The sequence below is a fragment of the Pleurodeles waltl genome, chromosome 12 (assembly GCF_031143425.1).
Source record: "Pleurodeles waltl isolate 20211129_DDA chromosome 12, aPleWal1.hap1.20221129, whole genome shotgun sequence".
Classification (NCBI taxonomy): domain Eukaryota; kingdom Metazoa; phylum Chordata; class Amphibia; order Caudata; family Salamandridae; genus Pleurodeles; species Pleurodeles waltl.
This window is the reverse complement of record NC_090451.1, coordinates 489,314,961-489,337,868: the sequence shown is the minus strand read 5'-3', so window position 1 is coordinate 489,337,868 and position 22,908 is coordinate 489,314,961. Positions and strand designations below refer to the sequence as shown.

General features: G+C 43.1%; 1 protein-coding gene across 2 annotated transcripts in view; it reads left to right on the top strand.

Annotated features, from left to right (window-relative positions):
• The window catches only part of DYNC1LI2 (dynein cytoplasmic 1 light intermediate chain 2), a 306,588-nt gene that overhangs the window by 267,540 nt on the left and 16,140 nt on the right, over positions 1 to 22,908 (top strand). For both annotated transcript variants that reach the window (XM_069217186.1, XM_069217187.1), the window contains exon 12: positions 9,188 to 9,316. In XM_069217186.1, coding sequence (XP_069073287.1) covers positions 9,188 to 9,316 — 129 coding nt within the window. The remainder of the gene's footprint in view (positions 1 to 9,187; positions 9,317 to 22,908) is intronic.

Here is a 22,908-nt window from a genome sequence, read left to right as displayed (position 1 = left end):
TATAATGAGGATATTTATATTTCTCTTTTGCTCAAATATCTAGGTTTTGTTTTATATGTAAGGATTTAGTGTTACTACATCTCTATTTAGGTGAAGGTGTAAATGAACAGCCTATGGTCCAAATCAGTTTTGCTATGAAAAATGTGCAACGTGATATTCGGAAGAATAACTGCAGACTATTTTGGCAAAAAATTGGTTAAATTAGTGTCTTTGTCGGCATCGTGAGTGCTGGGTGAGTGCTACATGAGCTATGTAGATAAGTGTATTTCTTATTGAGCTTCAGCAAAAATTTCTTCTCTCACCTTAGTTTCCAAGTTAAATATTTGTGGCTGCCAAGTGATTTAGCTTCAGTGTTGTATTATAATATGAATGTTTTTCGTAAAGTACAATCAATGCCGTACCAACCACAGCTGCAGTGCACTCAATTGAGAAAAAAAACAGTTCACAATAGATGCTATATTCACTGTTAAAACAAATCATGAGGAGCAAAGATGTCATTATGTGGGGTAGAAAATAATTTACACCTTTTCACGACATCCGACAGACTACTTTTTTCTCACTTATATATTATTTCCATTACACACTTGATGGGTTTAAAGGGACCTGTATTAGTTTTGCTGACAAACTTTTTTCTGGTCTCGTTTTCAATGCACCAAGGAGAAGGAAACTGTAATTGTACGTTCACAGGCTTCTTATAGATGAAATACTGCTGTGTCCGCATTCACGGTGCAGCCTTAGAGCTTGTCACACAATGTGATCTTTCTAAAGCGTTCCTTTAAAATATTGTTTAACCGGTAAGGTGACAGTAGATTGTAGCCTTCACATTTTTCTCGGCCTTTAGAGGTCTCCAATGAGAGGAATTCAGCTAGTGAAAGTCAGTGTTAAAAATTAATTTTGAAACATAATCAATGTTACAATATTGTAGATTGAAATGTTTGCACATCTATGCCATCTCGTGTTTGAAGTCTAAAGTTACACCTTGATTCTCTATTGAAGCTAAAATCTCTGGTTTCATAAAGGGATCCTACGTAATTGCACATTGGCATTTTAGCATTTACTTTAAATATTACAAAGCTAAAATTGTCACGAAGAAGAAACTGAAACTGCCTTTTAGAGCTTCTTCTCGAACTCTTGTTGTCTTCTAAATGTTCCTCAGCAGTTGCTGGTAACATCCTGGAGGTCAGTCGTGTAGAGGAAGTGCCAAAGCTTTGGAATATGTGTTCAGTAGCTCTTAGTCAGTATGACATCTGCGGTCTTTCAGAAAGAAGCAGAAGGAATTACTTTTCTCATGTTAGCAATATAAATGCTGTAACACCAGTGTGCCTTTGAAGTTTAGAGAGCAAAGGATTTCACCTTTAAATGACATCTGAAAAACACACTGCCACTCAGAAGTAGTAACTTTAACTCAACCCCTCCATTCTAAAGCATTCATGGGTTAAAGGATGGTGTGAAAACCTCACCAACCATCTTCTGCAATGGTAAGAAACTAAAGAATATAAGCTGATCAGGTTCAAAAGGGCTCCTCCTTCAGTAACCCTTAAGCTATTTTACATGCCTCCACTTATGAATTGGTTGGCCTGGGAAATTGTCTCCCCAGTTGATGAAAGCTCTCAACAGAAAGCAGAAGAACAAATCAACACAATCTTTGTACATCTGGTCGATGTAGCAGAAAAAAGTATTCTTATATAATTGGACTCAGAAAGGAAATATTCAAAATATTAGTTCTGATGAATACTTCCACATACAGATTCCTCATCTGTAGAAAAATCCCCAGGCGTCGGACTGGGTCCACCTTCCTCGTCCACTAAGTGAAGGAGACACCACAAGAAAACCAAAAAGTCCAAAGGTAAGTCTCCCAGGCGATGATGGACGGAATGCGGAACCAATCAAACATTCACCCCCAGTCACAAATCTGGGTTTAATCCATCAATTATTTTGCTCACCATGCCACCCTAGTTTGGACCCTGCCACATGCAAATCAGTCTTGACCCTGTTTCCCATGGGAACAGTCCAGCCCGAACTGCCAGGCCATGTCCTCCCTGAACCGGAAACAAGTATCCAGGGACCGGTTTAAGGGAATCACCCTTCATCAGCCAGGCTAGCTTGAATAGAGTGGCATAGTGAGCCTGGGACCCACATCTGAGGATAGTGACAGACAAGGGAGTAGGCCAAGGTTGCTATGCACATTACTTCCTGGTACCTAAGAAGGACTGTAGCCTGCATCCCATTCTAGATCTCAGGAGCCTTTATTTATTTCTCAAAAAGGAGAAATCCAAGTTGCTGACCCAAGCTCAAGTTCTACTGGGGTTGGAGCTTGAAGACTGAATGGTGTCTCTGGGCCTGCAGTATGCGTACTTCCACATCACTATCCTGCGGTGCCATCTAAAGTACTTGCGCTTTGTGGTGGATTCTATGCACTACTAGTTTGTGGTACAACTCTTTAAATTGCCACCAACACACAGGTCTTCACTAAGGTGATGGCAGTGGTTGCATCCTATCTCCGAAGCTAGATATGCGGATCTTCCTGTACATGGGAAACTGGCTTCTCAAAGCCAATTTGCCAGAGCTGGTTTTGTGTCACCTGTGTCAACATCTCTGTTGTTCAACGAGCCCAAATTCCGCCTGCGTTCCTTCCAAGTTCATAGGGCCGTACTGGATACCACCCTTCTCCGTGCTGTCCGTCCTCTACAGAGGATAGCCGGCATCCAGAATATGATTCCCCTTTTCCAATCAGAAGTGAGATATGTAGGACTGCTGGCTTCCTGCATTCTCCTAGTCATGCATGTGCATTGACGCATGAGGGCCCTGTAGCGGGGTCTTAGCAGGCATTGGCTCCAGGATGAGGGAGACCTGTCTGATTCCATTGTGATCTCCTACAGCTGTGCGGTAGCTGTCGCTTGGTGGGGGGGGGGACGAGGCAAACCTGACATATGGCTAGCCTTTACTCTTCAGCTGACTATAACTAAAGTAGTGACTGATGTTTCCACCCTGCTGTGGGGAGCTCACCTTGAAGATGTAGAGATCAAGGTCCTCTGGTCTCTAGAGGAGCAAGATATTCATATTAATCTGCTAGAATTGTGAGCAATAAGGCTTGCGATCAATGCCTTGCTCCTCTCCATCCTAGGTTGGTCCGTCCAGATCTTTATGGGCAGTATGACTGCCATGTCATATATCGACAAGCAAAGAGGAGTAGATTCTCACCTCCTTTGTTTGGAGGCTCTGAGACTGTGGTCTTGGGCACACAGGCAAGGGATCTGGCTCACTGCCAATCACCTAGTGCGATTTTTGAACATCAGAACCAGCAGTTTGAGCCTGCACTACATTGCCAATCATGAGTGACGTCTATTACCAGAGATAGTTCAGGACATCTTCGCCCGGTGGGTCACTCCTCAGGTGTATTTTTTCACCTCTTCTGAAAACGCTCAGTGTTAGCAATTCTGCGCCCTCAAGCATCCGTCAAAGGAAGCCTTGGTGTGCAGACATCAGTGTAGATCCCTTGCATGCTTACCTATCCCAAGTGCTGCAGTTCGCACTTTCCCTAGCTCAAAGAGGGTGTGCCGTGAACTGCCATTTAGCCGCCTTGTCTGCCAGATCAGCCATCCCTGTTTAAGTCTCTATTGTCTTAGGTTTTCTTGAAGGCCTGACTTAACTTTTAAATCCCACTACATTTGTAAGTCCTCAGGGGGACTTGAATTCGGTTCTTACGTTCTTGGTGGGGACTCTGTTTGAGCCTCTTCACAGCTGTGCACTTTGCATGTTGATTCTTAAAACAGTGTTTTGGTTGCCATCATGTCTGCTAGGCAGGTAGGTGAGTGACATGCCCAGAGCTGCCATCCCCATTCACTACATTTTTTTTTTCTAAACAAGTTGGTGTTAGGAAACAGATTACTCCCTTTCATCTGGCCCAGTCCATAACCCTCCCAACCTTCTACCTGACACCACATCCTTCCAAGGAGGAGGAACGATTGCATCGGTTGGACCCGAGGCGGATGGTTAATTACTACCTGGGCAGCATCAGAGATTATCGTACTGATGACCAGCTCTTCGTGGGCTATTGTGGAGCCAAGAAGGGGAAGTCAGTTCAGAAGAGAACTCTGTCCCAGTGGACCATATTCTGCATTAAAATCTGCCATGCCCTCACCAAGAAGGAACCACCTGAAGGAACTGGGGCCCATTCCCCCAGGGTTAAGTCCACACTGGCACTGCTTTGGGCTGTCCCGATTGCAGAAATATGTTAAAGAGCGGCATGGGATTTCTTCCACACTTTTGCGAAGCATTACTGCCTTGATGGAGAGGTACGCAGGGACAGGCAGTTCACTAGATCCATCTTGCAGGATTTCTTGGTATCAATCATCCATCATCCCTCCTCTTTGGCAGGTTATTACTGTGATATCTGTTCTACAGGTGAGGAATCTTCGGGTAGAAGTGTCCATCAGAAGAAAATGTTACTTACCTGTGGGAACAATGTTTCTGGTGGATACTTTATCTGCAGATTCCTTACCGACTCACCCACCTCCCCTTTTTGATTAATAACTCATAGGGACAGTTAATAAAGTTACATAATATTTATACATATTGGTACTTCAAATTCTAAAGATTTTTCACTCCCTCTCTCCTCGAATACTTGGAAAAAATGGAGGGACACTGACATTGATTCGCTGGAACAGGCGCTTTATGGACTCTGGAATTTTGCGTGACGACCCTTGCAGCACTGACTGAGTCCAGGGCCCCTCTATTGGTGGCTATGACGTTTTTTGGATCCAGCCTGGCACGTGGGGGATTGTTTTGCAGGTGAGGAATCTGCAGCTAGATGGAGTATCCACCAGAAATATTGTTACGGCAGGTAACTAACTTTTCCCTCTTTACTATGCCCCAGAAGCTAAACAAAGATAACTCTGGATGTGCACCATAAAATATATCCACATTTTTATTAATCACTGAAAGTTCTTGGGGGCTTTTGGAGAACAACCAATGCTTATGAGACAAGGTTCTCCACTGCAGCTTGAATTCAGCTTGAAATGCCTCCGCTAGGAGCATGGCAGTGGTATCAGGCCACATAAGGGAAATTAAAATGTGTAACTCACCAATACCTAGCTGTCTAAATTCTCATCACCAACATATACCAGAAAACTCTTAAAAGATTATGACAGATCTCCAACTGTCTTAACTACCTGGATTCAATTACCCACAGTAGGTCAACATCGTTGCCAAGAATATAAAAGATCTGGAACTTGTGTTGGATGCACAAAATGTAAGCGTGTTTCCTCAGAATAAGAAACTAACTCCTACTCAATTCAAACTTTGTCACATTCAATCTAATCCTTGACAAACAGCAAAGCAAATGTTATCCAGCTTTGGTTTACTTTGCCAACAGCTGTTTACTGTATTGACTGCTTAACTGTACATGCTGTCTGCTACAGGGTGAGATTCCCCAATGTGACCTGGCTTGTGCCATTTATAACTTAAAGGAAGTGCTAGATTTTTGGTGAGTTATGTCGTAATAGCATTGACACTGACTAAAAAAAGAAAAAAGACATATCAGCTGAAAGAAGACAGTATGTTTTAACCTGCTTAGTTCTGTATACGCACACATTTTTCAACTGCTTACTTGAAGACATTTTTTTTCAATTTGTGTGTACAGCATTGTTGACTGCTTTAAAGCTTTGTGCTTTAGCCATACATTTAGCCATTTCTTCACTATCTAACTTAGAATTCTGGAACCTGTCTACAACGTCTCTTTATGAACAATGCCATACCCTTTTCTCTATCACAGATATTAGGTCATTTCTATTCTGTTTTATACATTGACTATGTATTTCATTGTCAATGTATTTCATGTTGTTGAAAACATTTTGAACCAAAGATAGTGTTTCATCCCTTGTCATCAATCCATTGAGTAAGTATTTTTGAAAGGCATACAAATGTTGCTTTTGGCCAAGCCTCAAGATCACTGTAGAGCTAAAGGCCTAGCACCATCAGAGATCCTTTAACTACACTGCCTGGCACTCCTGTCCTGAGTCTGAGTCTAGGGTGATAGCTACCTCTGGCCAAGCTTCCCTTTGTAATAGATATTTTTGCTTTCTTTCTGGTATGCTTTCAGCCCAGTCTCTAAAACTAATGTTTGACGATATACTCAGGGCCGGAAGGGGGCCACCACTCCACCTTTTGCCAGTGCATTCAGTGTCTGTCTGAGCACAGGGTCAGCCTGACAAGACACTCTTCATGTTAGGGTCAGACAGCCAGGTGCTGATGCACAGGTGTCTGGTTGCCTGAGTTGAAATTTGCCCAGCTGACGATTTCACAGCCTGGAACACTTGACCACTTCAGCCCACCCCTCATGACGAGGTGAAGTGTCATTGATAGACCCAGACCTGGGCACTTCAGTTTTAAACCCTAAAGTGCCCAGGGCTGACCGTCACAGATATTTGTCACAGAGTTGGGGTGATGTCACCAAATCTCACTGATACCATCCCACTCTGACAAGGTAAGAACGGTCATCCTCTCATTGGCTGACCCATGACAAGGTTAACTAATGAGAAGAGGCCACAAGATCTTCCTTCCGTCCATTGCTTAGCCAAAGCCTCCAGGAAACAACAGAGACTTCTGCTTCTCTTTCCTGCCACCAGATGTCACCACCGCAACCGGCAAGTCCATAATGAATGTTGAATGCATGTGTGTATGTATCTATGAATGTAACTGTATGTACGTGTGTGTGTGTGTGTGTGTGTGTGTATACTGCAAGTGGATGTTAATGCTTGTGAATGGGAGGATGTGTGCCCTCCCCATCTACTGCTGCAAATTACTGGCCACTACTCTTTGCCATCCTAGTTATTAATCCTCAATATCACAGCAGGTCACATGATTGTAAAGGAAAATGTACTTACTAGTACTTCTGGATTTCGCTTTTAAGTAGGGGTGTGCAATGCTCAAGAATTCAGTGAAGGTGTAGATCCAGGATCAGAAAGAAGTAGCTTGTTCAACCCGAGTTATTTAGGTGCATGGAGTGTTGGGCAGAATTAGATGAGCCAGCAAAGAAAATGTGATTGTGGTTGAGGTATGAGAGCACCTACAGATTTAGAGGGAAACCGGTGGGGCTGGTAGATGGAATGTGGGATTGATATTAAGGGTCAGGATAGGTTGGAGATTTTGAATGTAAGGACATGGTGGCGCATTGAGCTTAATGTCCACTGCTAAACAAGGTTTAATCCTTACAAGGAAAACTCTACCTTGCATCCTATGGTCAGTAAATTGAGTAGCATTTAAGTTGTAACATATCTGTTAATTAAAACTCTTAGAAACAGTAGAATGGTAGTATGAAGTGCTATATAAATAAGCTTTTGACTGCTAAAAGATTAATTCAGGATGGAATTGCCTGCTTTTTATGGGTGGATGGATGGATACAGCTTTCATTGACGGTGGGTGGTGCAGAGGTTGGTGATGTGAAGTTGCCAGGGTGAGTGGACGTTTTCAATAGAAGTTGCCGGTTCATCGTACAGAACTGCCTGTGACCGCTTTTTAACTTCTAAAAAGGCTATGGTGACCGGGGGCGTCCGACTAGAGGAGCTAGAAGAGGGCCTGTTGGTGGACCTGCCCCCATCATCCACATTGTGACTGGCCAGTGAGTGAAATGAGTTCATGTAAGGGCCATATCCAAAATGATTGAAGAATCCTTAAAGCCCCACATGTGCCTGGCACAGCAATAACAGTAGGTTTATTAAAGCCATGTTGTCAAATGTGTCTGCTGAGGTGTCTTTGAATCAGAATTTTTATGATTGTACAGTGGCATCTGTGGTGTGCCTTGATGGAGGTGGTGCCCCTGGAGGACAAAGCGAGGTCAAAATTGTGAGCTACAGTACTTAAAATGTGGCCCTCCCTCTAGGAAACAGTCCTGGATTAATTGGCAACGAGATCCTCACCACTAATTAACTTGTTTAGGAGAGAGTTTGTAAAGCCTTAAGACGTAAAATTCAACGGCCCATACAAAATCTAATGAAACTATGATACTAATATTGGGCAAATCCAGTGAGAAAGAGGTAGTGCTAAGAGGTGTAGGGAAAAGTAAGGATTTAAGTCTAGAGAGTACATTTCTTCTGCTCCCTGAAAAAGGAGAAATATATATATCTTACCAAGGTACAGGCAGCAGTGGCATTCCTAGTTTTGGTATGGATGGTATGCCTGACGGGGGTTAAATGCAGATCCTGGTTAAAACATTTTAGACAGTTCCTTTGTTGCTGGCCATGAGCCACTGCCCTGTTTGTGACTGGGAAAAATGTGTATTTTATTTTCTTACCTTTCCCTTAATCCCCACATCCCATATTTCCTGTCTCTTTGTTGACATCATAGGTTTGCAAAATGAGATGTTGTTTTTCTTAACTGGGATTATATTATGGTCTCTCCCCCATTTTAAGAGTGAAGAGGAGCTTTGTTGTAGGACCATATTTAATTTCTCTTTGAGGTTGGCCAGTAAAGATTATTGAAACACAAGCAAGTTGTAGTGAGGTGGATCTGTGACCAGGGCTTTGTGGACACTGAATAATGCAGACGAGTTTATGAACAGGGTGGGAGTTATCACTTGCCAGTGTAGTGCATTAATGCCAGAGAAATTTTAACAAACAAAAGAGCAGGATGAAAATATAGGACTATTAAACTTTCCACCAACATTTTCTTTGTAAATGTTGTCAATGTAGGAAAATATCTTAGATCACTTTTTAATGTGTTCTTTCCACTTAGAAAATAGTTAATTGAAATTGCATAGATCAAGTCCAGCTATGCAACAGGCATAGATGTTGAAACCAAAGCTGTCACCTTAGCATGAGGAGTCAAGTATGTTTTCAGCTTTCCCAATAGTACGCATTTTCTAGTTATTTAAAATTAAGAACTTCAATATTAATTAGCATAGTAATTGCAGCATAAAGGTCTGGTGTTAGCCACCTACAATCATGTGGTGATTACAATGATTAAGCAAGCCTTCAGCATTCTATAACTGCTTGGAGGGGTGGGATGAATGTAAAGATAGTGGCATGAAACCTAATGCAAAATGGAGTGACCTGCGCTGTTAAATATCTGGTTTAACTGCCAACTTATGTATTGGTACTAAATATCTGAGAGTAGTAAAACAATATTATGTAGATGATAATTTTACCTTTGTCAGGAAATATATGATTAAGCTTTTGGGTAATATTTCCAGATGCAGCAGCAAGTGAAGGCGTATTGGCGAGTTTCTTTAACAGTCTGTTGAGTAAAAAGACAGGCTCTCCTGGGAGCCCTGGAGCAGGAACGGTAGCAGCAGGAGTGCAGAACACAGCCAAAAAGTCTGGTAAGGCACACTGACTATAACTCAGTTTTCACATTTGCTCTTGCCTTTTTATCTTTTTTCCTTTGGGTATAAGATTATTCAAAAAAGATATTCTTTATCTGAAAAGTACATTATAAATTGCTGTTCAGTGGCATGTGTAGCTGTGGATACACATGCTTTGCATAACTCTGCCATCTAGTGTTGGGCTGTTACAAGTTGTTTTTCTTCTAAGGTTTCCGAGTCACAAGATCGACTGACTCCTCCTATTGGTGATGGAGCGCATGGGCATCAAGTCCTTCGTTATATTGTTTTCTTTCTGTCATAGGGTTCGGACGCGTTCCTCTCGCTTCAGTAGATCTCGGTTTGGAAATATCTGAACTTCTCTCTTTTCTATAAACGTCAGTATAGTTCTTGATCACGTTTTCTTAACTTACATTCCATCCGATTGAAATCGTCTGGGTCGATTAAATGCCCTTTTCGTGCAACCTTGCCCTTCTTGGGCCTACTTTGGCGCATGGCTGTCGAACAATGTCAGGCTGATGGAACGGACTCTGTTTCGCTTTTGCCCACGGTGTCGCGCCAAGTTCCCATACACCGATCAGCACTCGGTGTGCAGTCTGTCTTTCTCCGGATCACAGAGAAGAAAGCTGTGAAGCATGTTGATCCTTTCATTCAAAGAAGACTCTTAGGGATCGAAGAACACGTCAGTTGGAGATGGTGTCCAAGTCGTCGGAACAAACGCCCGACATCTTCGGAGAAGAACACACACAAGAAGAAATTGCTCACCAAACCGCAGTTTCCATCGCAGACTCCGATTCGGGTCGAGATTCCAGTGGCGACAGCGAATCCATCACACCGGTGCAGTACATGAGTACATCAGCCTCTTCCCATCAACAAGAATCAGCCAGCAAGAGTTCTGCACTGGTCTTGGGTCTCCCACTGCTTGCCAGCCAAGGTCAGACCCGAAAAATACAACTGGATTACCAACCTTTTGGTTCGGCACCGAAACACAAGACCAAAGTGCATTCGGGGCTCACCTAACAGCTTGCAATACGTGTTTCAGGATCGAGACGAAAATCTGAGACTTCCACCTCTGAGACGAAAAAAGTAACAATACTTTCAGAGCCGAAATTTTCTGCCCGACTCAAACACTCTGTTTCCAAACTTTCGGAGCTGAAACCTGTGGGTGGAAAATATGCGCCAGTTACTGAGGAGTCTTTTGAAATAAGACCCATATTGGAAGTAATGGACGTTAAACAGCGAAAAATCCATATAGAGAAGGACACAGGAAGAATCATAGCTTCTCCTCCTCCAACAATCAAGAGAAAATTGACTTTCCAAGAGACTGTAGAAACTGGGCCTCCACCTGCTAAAATATTTAAACAAAAGGAGAAACCAAAGGCACCACAACGGCCTCCAGCACCACATTCTTCTTTACTCCCTGCTTCTCCACCACCAGACACTCCACCACTTTCACCTACACAATTTTCACCACAATCCCCTATATCAACACATGGGGATGATTTATATGATACTCATTAGGATATAGATCCATGTGACTTATATGATTCAGAACCCATCCCTTCTAATGATCCTGATTTGTACCCAGCAAGACCATCTCCACCTGAAGATACTACTGCTTACAATCAGGTTATATCTAGGGCAGCTGCGCACCACAAGGTACAATTACATGCATATCCCATTGAGTATGATTTCTTATTTAATACACTAACATCTACTCATAAGGAGTATCAGTGTCTTCCTATGCTCCCAGACATGCTTACACATGCAGAGGACATTTTCAAGGAACTGGTAAAATCTAGATTTATAACACCAAGGGTGGATAAAAAGTATAAACCTGCACCCTCTGATCCGATTTTTATTAGTGCTCAATTGCCCCCTGACTCTATAGTCATCAGTGCAGCAAGGAAAAGAGCAAATAGCCAATCTACAGGGGATGCTCCTAATCCAGACAAGGATAGTCATAAATTTGACCCAGCTGGAAAAAGGGTAGCAACTCAAACTGCTAACCATTGGAGGACTGCAAACTCTCAAGCACTGTTGCCACGATTTGATAGGGCTCACTGGGAAGAAATGGAAGATTTGTTACTCTACCTTCCACCAGAGCACCAGAAAAGGGCATAACAGATAGTAACAGAGGGGCAGGCCATTTCTAATAATTAAATTAGATCTGCAACAGATGAAGCAGATACAGCAGAAAGGGGTATCAACACCAGTATCATCATTAGAAGGCACGCATGGTTAAGGACTTCAGGGCTTAAACCAGAGAAACAACAGGTAGTATTGATTATGCATTTTGATAAGCAACACCAATTTGGGCCAGAAATTGATACCACCACAGAAAAGCTGAAAAAAGACTCTGATACAGCTAAAGGTATGGGCGCCCTTTACACCACGCCTACTTGGGGAACTTTTCGCAGGCCCCAGTTTAGGGATGGTTTAAAACCATCAACCTCAAAGCCACCCTCATCCCAACAGAAAAAAGGGCCACATTTTTACAACAGAGGCTCCGTCGCAGGCTCTTTCAGAGGAAATAATTATAGAGGGGAAAGGTAAATCAACAACCCCCCTCCCCCTAGAGATTCCTCCACCTCAACCATTGACTTCTTAAAGATCCCCACCGAGCATACATCTTCTGTGGGAGGAAGACTGGTAAATTTTAACCTACAATGGCACAACTTTACTACAGATCAGTGGGTTCTATCAAATATCCAACATGGTTATTGCTTAGAACTTATCTCTACTTCACCAAATATTCTCCCTCGCACAAACTTTCTCTGGAACATCTCAATTTATTAAAACAGGAGGTACAATCACTTATACTCAAAGGTGCCATAGAGATGGTACCTATATCCCAACAAGGGTCTAGAGTGTATTCTCTAAAGTTCCTCATACCAAAGAAAGATGGTACTCTCAGACCAATCTTAGATCTCAGACCGATCAGTCAGTACATTCTGTCAGAACACTTTCACCTGGTCACTCTACAGGAAATCATTCCCCTGCTACAGAAACAAGATTACATGACAGCATTAGATCTAAAATATGCTTATTTCCACAATGCCATACATCCAGCACATGGCAAATTTCTAAGATTTGTTATAGCAGGAAAGCACTACCAATTCAAAGTACTACCCTTTGGAGTAACGGCAGCACCAAGGGTATTCACCAAATGCCTAGCAGTGGTTGCAGCATTCCTCAGAAGACAACACATACATATGTTTCCATATTTGGACGACTGACTCATAAAAGCCTGTACAGTTCAAACATGTCAACAGCACACACAGTACACAGTGGACACCCTACACAATCAGTTATCAAAAGTCTCACCTGCAGCCAGCCCAAATACATCCATATCTGGTAGCCTTTCCGAACACTCAATCGGCATTAGCATACCCAAACCCAGTGAGAATTCAAGCTTTTCACAATCTCATATCTCAACTGCAATACATCCATATTTACACAGTGAAGTTAATTATGAAACTATTGGGAATGATGGCATCGTGCATAGCAATAGTACTCAATGCACGCCTAAACATGAGACCACTACAGCAGTGTCTTTTGCAACAATGGTCTCAGACACAGGGTCACATTCAGGATATAGTGTTGTTGGACCGCCAGACTTACCACTGTCTGCAATGGTGGAATCACACCAACTTATTAAAAGGCTGGCCATTTCAGGATCCTGTGCCACAGACCATAATCACAACCGATCCATCAATGATAGGTTGGGGAGCCCATCTCAACAACCTCACCATACAAGGGGAACTGAACTCAATTTAACACACTTAGCACATAAACCATCTGGAATTACCAGCAATCACAGATCCACCCACAAGACAGTGTTAATAAGGACAGACAACATGACCACATTGTATTATCTGCAAATACAGGCGGGGGGCACACTCATCTCAATTGTCCCTTTTAGCACAAACAATTTGGAAATTGGCAATTCACAATCACATTCAACTACTAGCAGAGTATATGCCAGTGATACACAATCAACTAGCTGACCTCTTAAAAAAAGTGATTCAACAATACTTCCAAATGTGGGGAACCCCAGACATAGACCTCTCCGCCATAAGCAAAAACACAAAATGCCCAAACTTTACATCTAGGTACCCACACCCTCAATCCAAGGGCAATGCTGTATGGATCAAATGGTCAGGGATATTGGCGTATGCTTTTCCGCCTCTCCCACTAATTCCATTTGTGGTCAACAAGACCTGTCACACCTTCCTCACTATGATACTCATAGCTCCCATGTGGGCACGTCAACACTGGTACACAACTCTGTTGGATCTGTCTGTGGTACCAGATCACAAGCTTCCAAACAGACCAGACCTATTGACTCAGAACAAAGGTCAAATCAGGCATTAGAATCCCAGTATGCTCAACCTGGCGAATTGGCTCCTGAGGTCACAGAATTTGGTTATCTACAGCTTCCATCTGAATGTATAGATATTCTAAAGGAAGCACGCAAGCCTACAACTAGATAGTGTTATGCAGCTAAATGGAAAAATGTGTATATTACTGTCAAACCAAAAACATTAATCCACTGAGCGCATCAGTATAGGATATTTTCTATTATTTGCTTCATTTACAAAAATAAAATCTTGCATATTCCTCTATTAAAATTAATTAACAGCAGTAGCTGCTTACCTCTAAAACAGACAGCACACTTTTCTGTTTAGGATTCCTGTTATTAAAGCTTTCATGGAAGGCCTCAAAATAATTTTCACCTTCAGCTCCACCAGCTCCTGCCTGGAATCTTACCATTGTGCTCACAAGGCTTATGGGTCCACCATTTGAACCCATGCATTCTTGCCCTCTCCAGTTTTTGACATGGAAGGTTGCTTTCTTATTAGCAATTACTTCCTTAAGAAGAGTTCGTGAAATGCAAGCATTGACTTTAGAAGAACCTTTCTTTCACATTCACAAAAATAAAATAGTCCTCAGTACAAACCCCAAATTCCTCGCTAAAGTAGTTTCACAATTTCATATCAATCAGTGAAATTGCTAGTCTTCTATCCACAGCCAGATTCAGTTGCTGAAAAAGCTCTTCACACCCTTGATGTTAAAAGGGCTCTCATGTATTATATAGATAGAAAAAACATTTCAGAAAATCTAAACAACTCTTTGTGGCTTTTCAATAACCTCATAAGGGTAATCCTATTTCAAAACAAGGATTAGCCAGATGGATAGTAAATGTATTCAAACTTGCTTTCTTAAGTTTAAAAGAGAGGTGTTAGTAACCGCTAAAGCACATTCTACTAGAAAGAAAGGAGCTTCAATGGCATTCTTAGGAAATTTACCAATGGCAGATATATGTAAAGTAGCCACATGGTCCACACCACACACATTTACTAAACACTACAGTCTGAATGTCTGATCTCACCAATAAGCAAATGTTGGACAAGCAGTACTTAAAAAACTATTTCAGACTACTCCAACTCCTACATGATAGCCACCGCTTATTCTGGGAGGGAACTGCTTTACAGTATATGCAAAGCAAGTGTTCTGCAGCTGCACATACCATCAAACTTACACAGTAGTCATCTGTTCATGTCAGGTAGTGCTGCAGATTCACATGCACCCTCCCTCCTCCCCAGAAGCTTTTCGCCTCTTTCTGAAAATATGTATATACATTGCATGGACATTTTATTTTCTCTCTCTATATATATATATATATGTTCAATGGCATGTGTAGCTGCAGATACACATGCTGTGCACATCCCGCCATCTGGTGTTGGGCTCGGGAGTGTTACAAGTTGTTTTTCTTCGAAGAAGTCTTTTCGAGTCACAAGACCGAGGGACTCCTCCCATTTCAGCTCCATTGCGCATGGGCGTCGACTCCATCTTAGATTGTTTTTTTTCCGCTATCGGGTTCGGACGTGTTCCTTTTCGCTCCGTGTTTCGGGTCGGAAAGTTAGTTAGAATCTCGGAAAAATTGTCGGTATTGTTTGCGTTCGGTATCGGGTTAGTTACAACAGATCGACACCGACTTTTGAAGAGCTCCGGTGGCCCTTCGGGGTTTTTTCGATCCCCCGTCGGGGCCTGGTCGGCCCGGCCACATGTCTCTTCAATGCAGATGGAACGGACCCCATTCCGCTTCTGCCCAAAATGCCATAACAAGTATCCATATACAGATCAGCATCTGGTCTGTAACTTTTGTTTGTCGCCGGAACACAAGGAAGATACTTGTGAAGCCTGTCGAGCGTTTTGGTCCAGGAAGACACTAAGAGACCGAAGAGCAAGGAGCCTGCAAATGGCGTCGGCGCCGACAGGACAAGAGCGTTTCGAGGAGGAGGAAGAAACATTCTCCATCCATGAATCGGACTCGGATGAGATAGATCCCGAAGAAACGCCGAAAACCGTGAGTAAGACGTCGAAACACAAAACTCACGAAAAAAACACTAAAGCCCAGGGGACGCCACCGCCAACAGGCCATGGCTTAACCCGAAAAATAGGTGACCGATCATCGGCACCGAAAAAGGGCACGCTGGGGGCGAAGTCATCCGACTCCGGTCGAGATACCGCCACAAAGCAATCACGACTCGAGATAGTGGCTCCGAGCAGGTTCGGCACCGAGCTAGCGGCACCGAAATGGGTCGGCACCGAGAGACCACGACGCCGAAAGTAAAGAAGGTTTCGTCAGAACCGAAAAAAGCAGCCGAAAAGGTTTCGATACCGAAACATCCGGCCTCGGAACCGAAAACAAGTTCCTACACTGAGGAACAAGGACTGTCCACCCAAATGAAGACACATAGATTTGGACAGGAATTGGAAACAATCGAGCCAGACTATACACAAAGAAGGCTCCATATCCAAAAAGAAACAGGGAAGATCAGTACTCTCCCTCTGATTAAAATGAAACGCAAACTTGCCTTTCAGGAAAAAGACAAGCAGCCACAGGCAAAGGTGGCTAAACAAGTAACCCCGCCACCATCTCCACAATGCTCTCCGCAACCATCACCGGTAGCCACTCCACCAATGATGCAATCCCCAACTCATACAGGAATGAGTCAAGATGACCCTGACGCATGGGACCTTTATGACGCACCAGTGTCAGATAATAGTCCTGAATGTTATCCAGCTAGACCTTCGCCACCAGAGGATAGTACAGCCTACGCACAGGTGGTGTCGAGAGCAGCGGCATTTCATAATGTCAGCCTGCATGCTGAGCCCATTGAAGACGACTTTCTTTTCAACACACTGTCGTCCACACACAGCCAGTATCAAAGTCTTCCTATGCTACCCGGAATGCTAAAACACTCCAAACAAGTGTTTGAAGAGCCTGTAAAAGGAAGGGCCATTACTCCAAGAGTGGAGAAAAAATATAAACCGCCACCAACAGACACAACACAACTGCTAACACCGGACTCAGTTGTAGTAGGGGCTGCGCACAAAAGAGCAAACTCACATACTTCAGGAGATGCTCCACCTCCAGATAAAGAAAGTAGAAAATTTGACGCAGCAGGCAAAAGGGTGGCGGCACAGGCAGCAAACCAGTGGCGTATTGCCAATTCACAGGCTTTGTTGGCCAGATACGATAGGGCCCATTGGGACGAAATTCAACACTTTATAGAACATTTGCCCAAGGAGTTCCAAAAGAGAGCACAGCAAGTAGTAGAAGAAGGACAGAGTATCTCCAACAATCAGATACGGTCAGCAATGGATGCTGCAGACACAGCTGCTAGAACTGTCAACACAGCAGTAACAATAAGGAGACATGCATGGCTGCGTACATCAGGATTTAAACCAGAAATACAGCAAGCTGTGCTGAATATGCCATTCAACGGACAGCAGTTGTTTGGGCCGGAGGTGGACACTGCGATCGAAAAACTTAAAAAAGACACTGACACGGCCAAAGCCATGGGCGCATTCTACTCCCCACAGGGCAGAGGCACATTTCGAAAAACACAGTTTAGAGGGGGGGGTTTCGAGGACAAAGCACAGAACCCACAACCTCACAGACAAGACCCACTTACCAGAGCCAGTATCAGCTGGGAAGTTTTCGGGGACAATATAGAGGGGGACAATTCCAAAAGAATAGAGGAAAGTTCCAAAGTCCCAAAACTCCTCAAAACAAACAGTGACTTCCAAGTCACACATCCCCAACACATAACATCTGTGGGGGGGAGACTAACCAAATTTTACAAACATTGGGAGGAAATAACAACAGACACTTGGGTCCTAGCAATTATCCAGCATGGTTATTGCATAGAATTTCTCAAATTCCCTCCGAACGTCCCACCGAAAACACACAATATGTCAAAACAACATATAGATCTTCTAGGACTAGAGGTTCAGGCATTGCTACTAAAAGAAGCAATAGAATTAGTACCAAAACACCAGAAAGGAACAGGAGTTTACTCTCTGTACTTTCTCATACCCAAAAAAGACAAGAGTCTGAGACCTATATTAGATCTCCGAACATTAAATACCTACATCAAATCAGATCACTTTCACATGGTGACATTACAAGACGTAATTCCACTACTCAAACAACAAGACCTCATGACAACACTAGACCTAAAGGATGCATATACCGATACATCCTTCACACAGAAAGTACTTAAGGTTTGTATTCCAGGGGATACATTAGCAATTCAAGGTGTTGCCATTCGGAATAACAACTGCGCCAAGAGTTTTTACAAAGTGCCTGGCAGTCGTAGCTGCACATATCAGAAGGCAGCAAATACATGTGTTCCCGTACCTAGACGATTGGTTAATCAAAACCAACACGCTACAAAAATGTTCACAACACACAAAGTATGTCATAGAAACCCTCCACAAACTAGGTTTCTCAATCAACTACACAAAGTCACACCTTATACCGTGTCAAACACAGCAATACTTAGGGGCGACAATCAACACAGCAAAAGGGATTGCCACTCCAAGTCCACAAAGGGTTCAGGCATTTCACAATGTAATACAGGCCATGTATCCAAAACAAAAAATACAAGTCAAAATGGTGATGAAACTCCTAGGCATGATGTCCTCATGCATAGCCATTGTCCCAAACGCAAGGTTGCACATGCGGCCCTTACAACAGTGCCTAGCATCACAGTGGTCACAGGCACAGGGTCAACTTCTAGATCTGGTGTTGGTAGACCGCCAAACATACACCTCACTTCAATGGTGGAACAGTATAAATTTAAACAAAGGGTGGCCTTTCCAAGACCCAGTGCCACAATATGTAATAACGACAGATGCCTCCATGATAGGGTGGGGAGCACACCTCAATCAATACAGCATCCAAGGACAATGGGACACTTACCAAAAACAGTTTCACATAAATCACTTAGAACTATTAGCAGTATTTCTAGCGCTGAAAGCATTTCAACCAATAATAAGCCACAAACACATTCTTGTCAAAACAGACAACATGACAACGATGTATTACCTAAACAAACAGGGAGGGACACACTCAACACAGTTGTGTCTCCTGGCACAAAGAATATGGCATTGGGCGATTCACAACCACATTCGCCTAATAGCACAATTTATTCCAGGAATTCAGAATCAGTTAGCAGACAATCTCTCTCGGGATCACCAACAGATCCACGAATGGGAGATTCACCCCCAAATACTGAATACTTACTTCCAGAGTTGGGGAACACCACAAATAGATCTATTTGCAACAAAGGAAAACGCAAAATGCCAAAACTTCGCATCCAGGTACCCACAAGATCAGTCTCGGGGCAATGCGTTATGGATGAGTTGGTCAGGGATATTTGCTTACGCTTTTCCCCCTCTCCCACTCCTTCCATATCTAGTAAACAAGTTGAGTCAAAACAAACTCAAACTCATACTAATAGCACCAACATGGGCAAGACAACCTTGGTACACAACACTACTAGACCTTTCAGTAGTGCCCCATGTCAAACTACCAAACATATCAGATCTGTTAACGCAACACAAACAACAGATCAGACACCCAAATCCAGCATCACTGAATCTAGCAATCTGGCTCCTGAAGTCCTAGAGTTCGGACACTTAGACCTTACACATGAATGTATGGAGGTCATAAAACAAGCTAGGAAACCTACCACTAGACATTGCTATGCAAATAAGTGGAAAAGATTTGTTTATTACTGCCATAATAATCAAATTCAACCCTTACACGCATCTGCCAAAGACATCGTAGGATACTTACTACATTTGCAAAAGTCAAAGCTAGCTTTTTCTTCCATTAAGATACATCTTACAGCAATTTCAGCTTACCTGCAAATTACGCACTCAACTTCTCTATTTAGGATACCAGTCATAAAAGCATTTATGGAAGGTCTAAAGAGAATTATACCACCAAGAACACCACCAGTTCCTTCATGGAACCTCAATATTGTCTTAACACGACTCGTGGGTCCACCTTTTGAGACCATGCACTCTTGTGAAATGCAATACTTAACATGGAAAGTTGCATTTTTAATTGCCATCACATCTTTAAGAAGAGTAAGTGAGATTCAAGCATTTACCATACAAGAACCATTTATTCAAATACACAAGCATAAAGTAGTTCTACGGACAAATCCTAAATTTTTACCAAAAGTCATATCACCGTTCCACTTAAATCAAACAGTAGAATTACCAGTGTTCTTCCCACAGCCAGACTCTGTAGCTGAAAGAGCACTACATACATTAGACATCAAAAGAGCGTTAATGTACTACATTGACAGAACAAAACTAATTCGAAAAACAAAACAATTATTTATTGCTTTCCAAAAACCTCATACAGGAAATCCAATTTCTAAACAAGGCATTGCTAGATGGATAGTTAAGTGCATTCAAACCTGCTATATTAAAGCAAAAAGAGATCTGCCTATTACACCAAAGGCACACTCAACTAGAAAGAAAGGTGCTACCATGGCCTTTCTAGGAAATATTCCAATGACCGAAATATGTAAGGCAGCTACATGGTCTACGCCTCATACATTTACCAAACACTACTGTGTAGATGTGCTAACGGCACAACAAGCCACAGTAAGCCAAGCAGTACTACAAACATTGTTTCAAACAACTTCAACTCCTATAGGCTGAACCACCGCTTTTGGGGAGATAACTGCTTACTAGTCTATGCACAGCATGTGTATCTGCAGCTACACATGCCATCGAACGGAAAATGTCACTTACCCAGTGTACATCTGTTCGTGGCATTAGTCGCTGCAGATTCACATGTGCTCACCCGCCTCCCCGGGAGCCTGTAGCCGTTTAGAAGTTGATCTTGAACATCTGTATATTTGTAAATATATTACTTTAAACTACATTATGTACATTACTCCATTGCACGGGCACTATTAATAGCATACACAACTCCTACCTCACGCTCTGCGGGGGAAAACAATCTAAGATGGAGTCGACGCCCATGCGCAATGGAGCCGAAATGGGAGGAGTCCCTCGGTCTCGTGACTCGAAAAGCCTTCTTCGAAGAAAAACAACTTGTAACACTCCGAGCCCAACACCAGATGGCGGGATGTGCACAGCATGTGAATCTGCAGCGACTAATGCCACGAACAGATGTACACTGGGTAAGTGACATTTTCCATATATATACATCACCAAGAGGAGGAATCACACGATCTCGGAACTTGAAAACCTTATTTGAAGACAAACGACTTGTAACACTCTGAGCCCAACACTAGATGTCGGACTTATGCAAAGCATGTGAATCTGCAGTACTACATGCCACGAACAGATGTCTACTGGGTAAGTAACATTTTCCATTCTGCAGGCCTACACCTTCACACAAATTTCTCATTTTATGACAACCTCTTTCAAGCTTCAGGCTGGTCAGGAATACTTTTTTTTCTAGCAATGAGATGTCATGTGGCTACAGATAATTCTGTCCTAGCATGTGATGGTACCTTAAGTGCAATTCGGCGCCCTGGGATCGGTTCCTGTTTTCTCCACGCTATATCAATGAGTCTGGCGCTCATTCTATTTCACCAACAAATTCCTTGGCTATTTGAAGTGGCTAGGTCAGATGTATCCTCAGAGGAAGTCTGGCTTCAAGCCTTGTAGATGGTGCTGCAAAAGTTCCTTCTGATGGATACAGCTAGCTGCAGATCCCTCATGATAAGAATACGCCAGGCGGCAGTCTGAACCTAGAAACATTTTAATAGCTCACCCATACCATTAGGTGACTCCTGCTCCATCAGGGCTCTGCAACAGGGCACCGTGTGACATCACTGAAGCCATAAAATGCCCATCAGTATGCTGATCTTCTGTTCCCTTTTCTCCACACCATTGAAGCATTCCGTAACTCTTGTGCTTTGCTTGGAAGTCTGTAGTTTTTTAAATATTTTCTCTTTTACCCTTTCACTAATGTGTAGTTTTCTATCAGTGTCAATGCCACTCAAATGTCCATCAGTGACCCTCCTGGAATCTGCCTCTGGCACCTCAGATCCGACCACCACATCGAAGCGTGTTAGGATTGCCAGAAGATGCATCCGAAAGCTCCATATGAGCGCGAAGCCAATATATTTATCGCTAGAGCCTAGGATGATTGTCAGGGCGGCAATAAAGTCTTGTCCAAGATCCAAGTCTCTTTCTCCTCCTCTTTCATCGCAGTCATTTCAAAAGAAACATAAGAGGAGTAGACATGAATCACGTTGTCATTCTTTGTAAGATAAGTCACTGAAGTTTTCCATTCTGCAGCTGATGTCAGAACAGAAGCATGAAGAGGTTGACCCAATACCATTGATTCCATCAGAACCGGTGCATTTGGCTCTTGATTACCCGATGTTTGCTCCAGAACCAAATCTTCCTGTGGCGCTATTTCCTCGTCTCCAGGGTGATCAGCCGTCCTCAGAGTTCCCAGCCCCTGGTATGGATCAGAATCAATTCCTGAACGCAATGTTCAATATTTTTCATAGAGCTATACTTGCCTCTACTGCTTCAACTGGCTCCATGGGACCTATGTCATATTCTTGGGGCAGCTTTGCAGCACCTTATCAATCATCACCTTTCACTCCATTTCTGCCAGTGCCCCATTTGAATTGGACAACTCTGGTGCTGAAGTCACTGACACAGAGGACTATGCTGTCCCCATTGGCAGTTCCATGTTCTTCTCCTTCTGTGGCAGATTAAACATTCTCTCCGGGGCCACTATTGACACCACTTTGGACACACTTCCCTTGTGCTTCACTGATCACGTCGAGAGGCACAATGATTGGTGGAGGAAAAAAGGGTTTTCTTTAGGGGTATTGATCCTCCTGAACAAACCAAATATATCATGGGTCAGCCTCCTGTTGACCTTGACTTTGAAGGCTTAAGAGAAGTCAGTGGCACTGACATATCCCCTGTTTGGGAATTGCTATTGCGCTAAACGTCTCCCTCTGTAAGAGGTAAACTCTTACCACTGTGTAGTACATAAAGCAAGAGTGGTGTTAGACCAGTCTCTATCATCATGTGAAGTCAGGTCAGATATTCTCCTTGAAGTGCATCATTCTGCTTCCTATTCCTCAGAACTTCTTCTCCCTGTTAATGGGGCTTTGATAGAACCCATCTTGGCCATTTAGGAAAGGCCAGCTACTGCTATGGTGGCGCCATGATCTATTGCTCGCTGTTATGTGCCTGCTCCTGGGGAACCT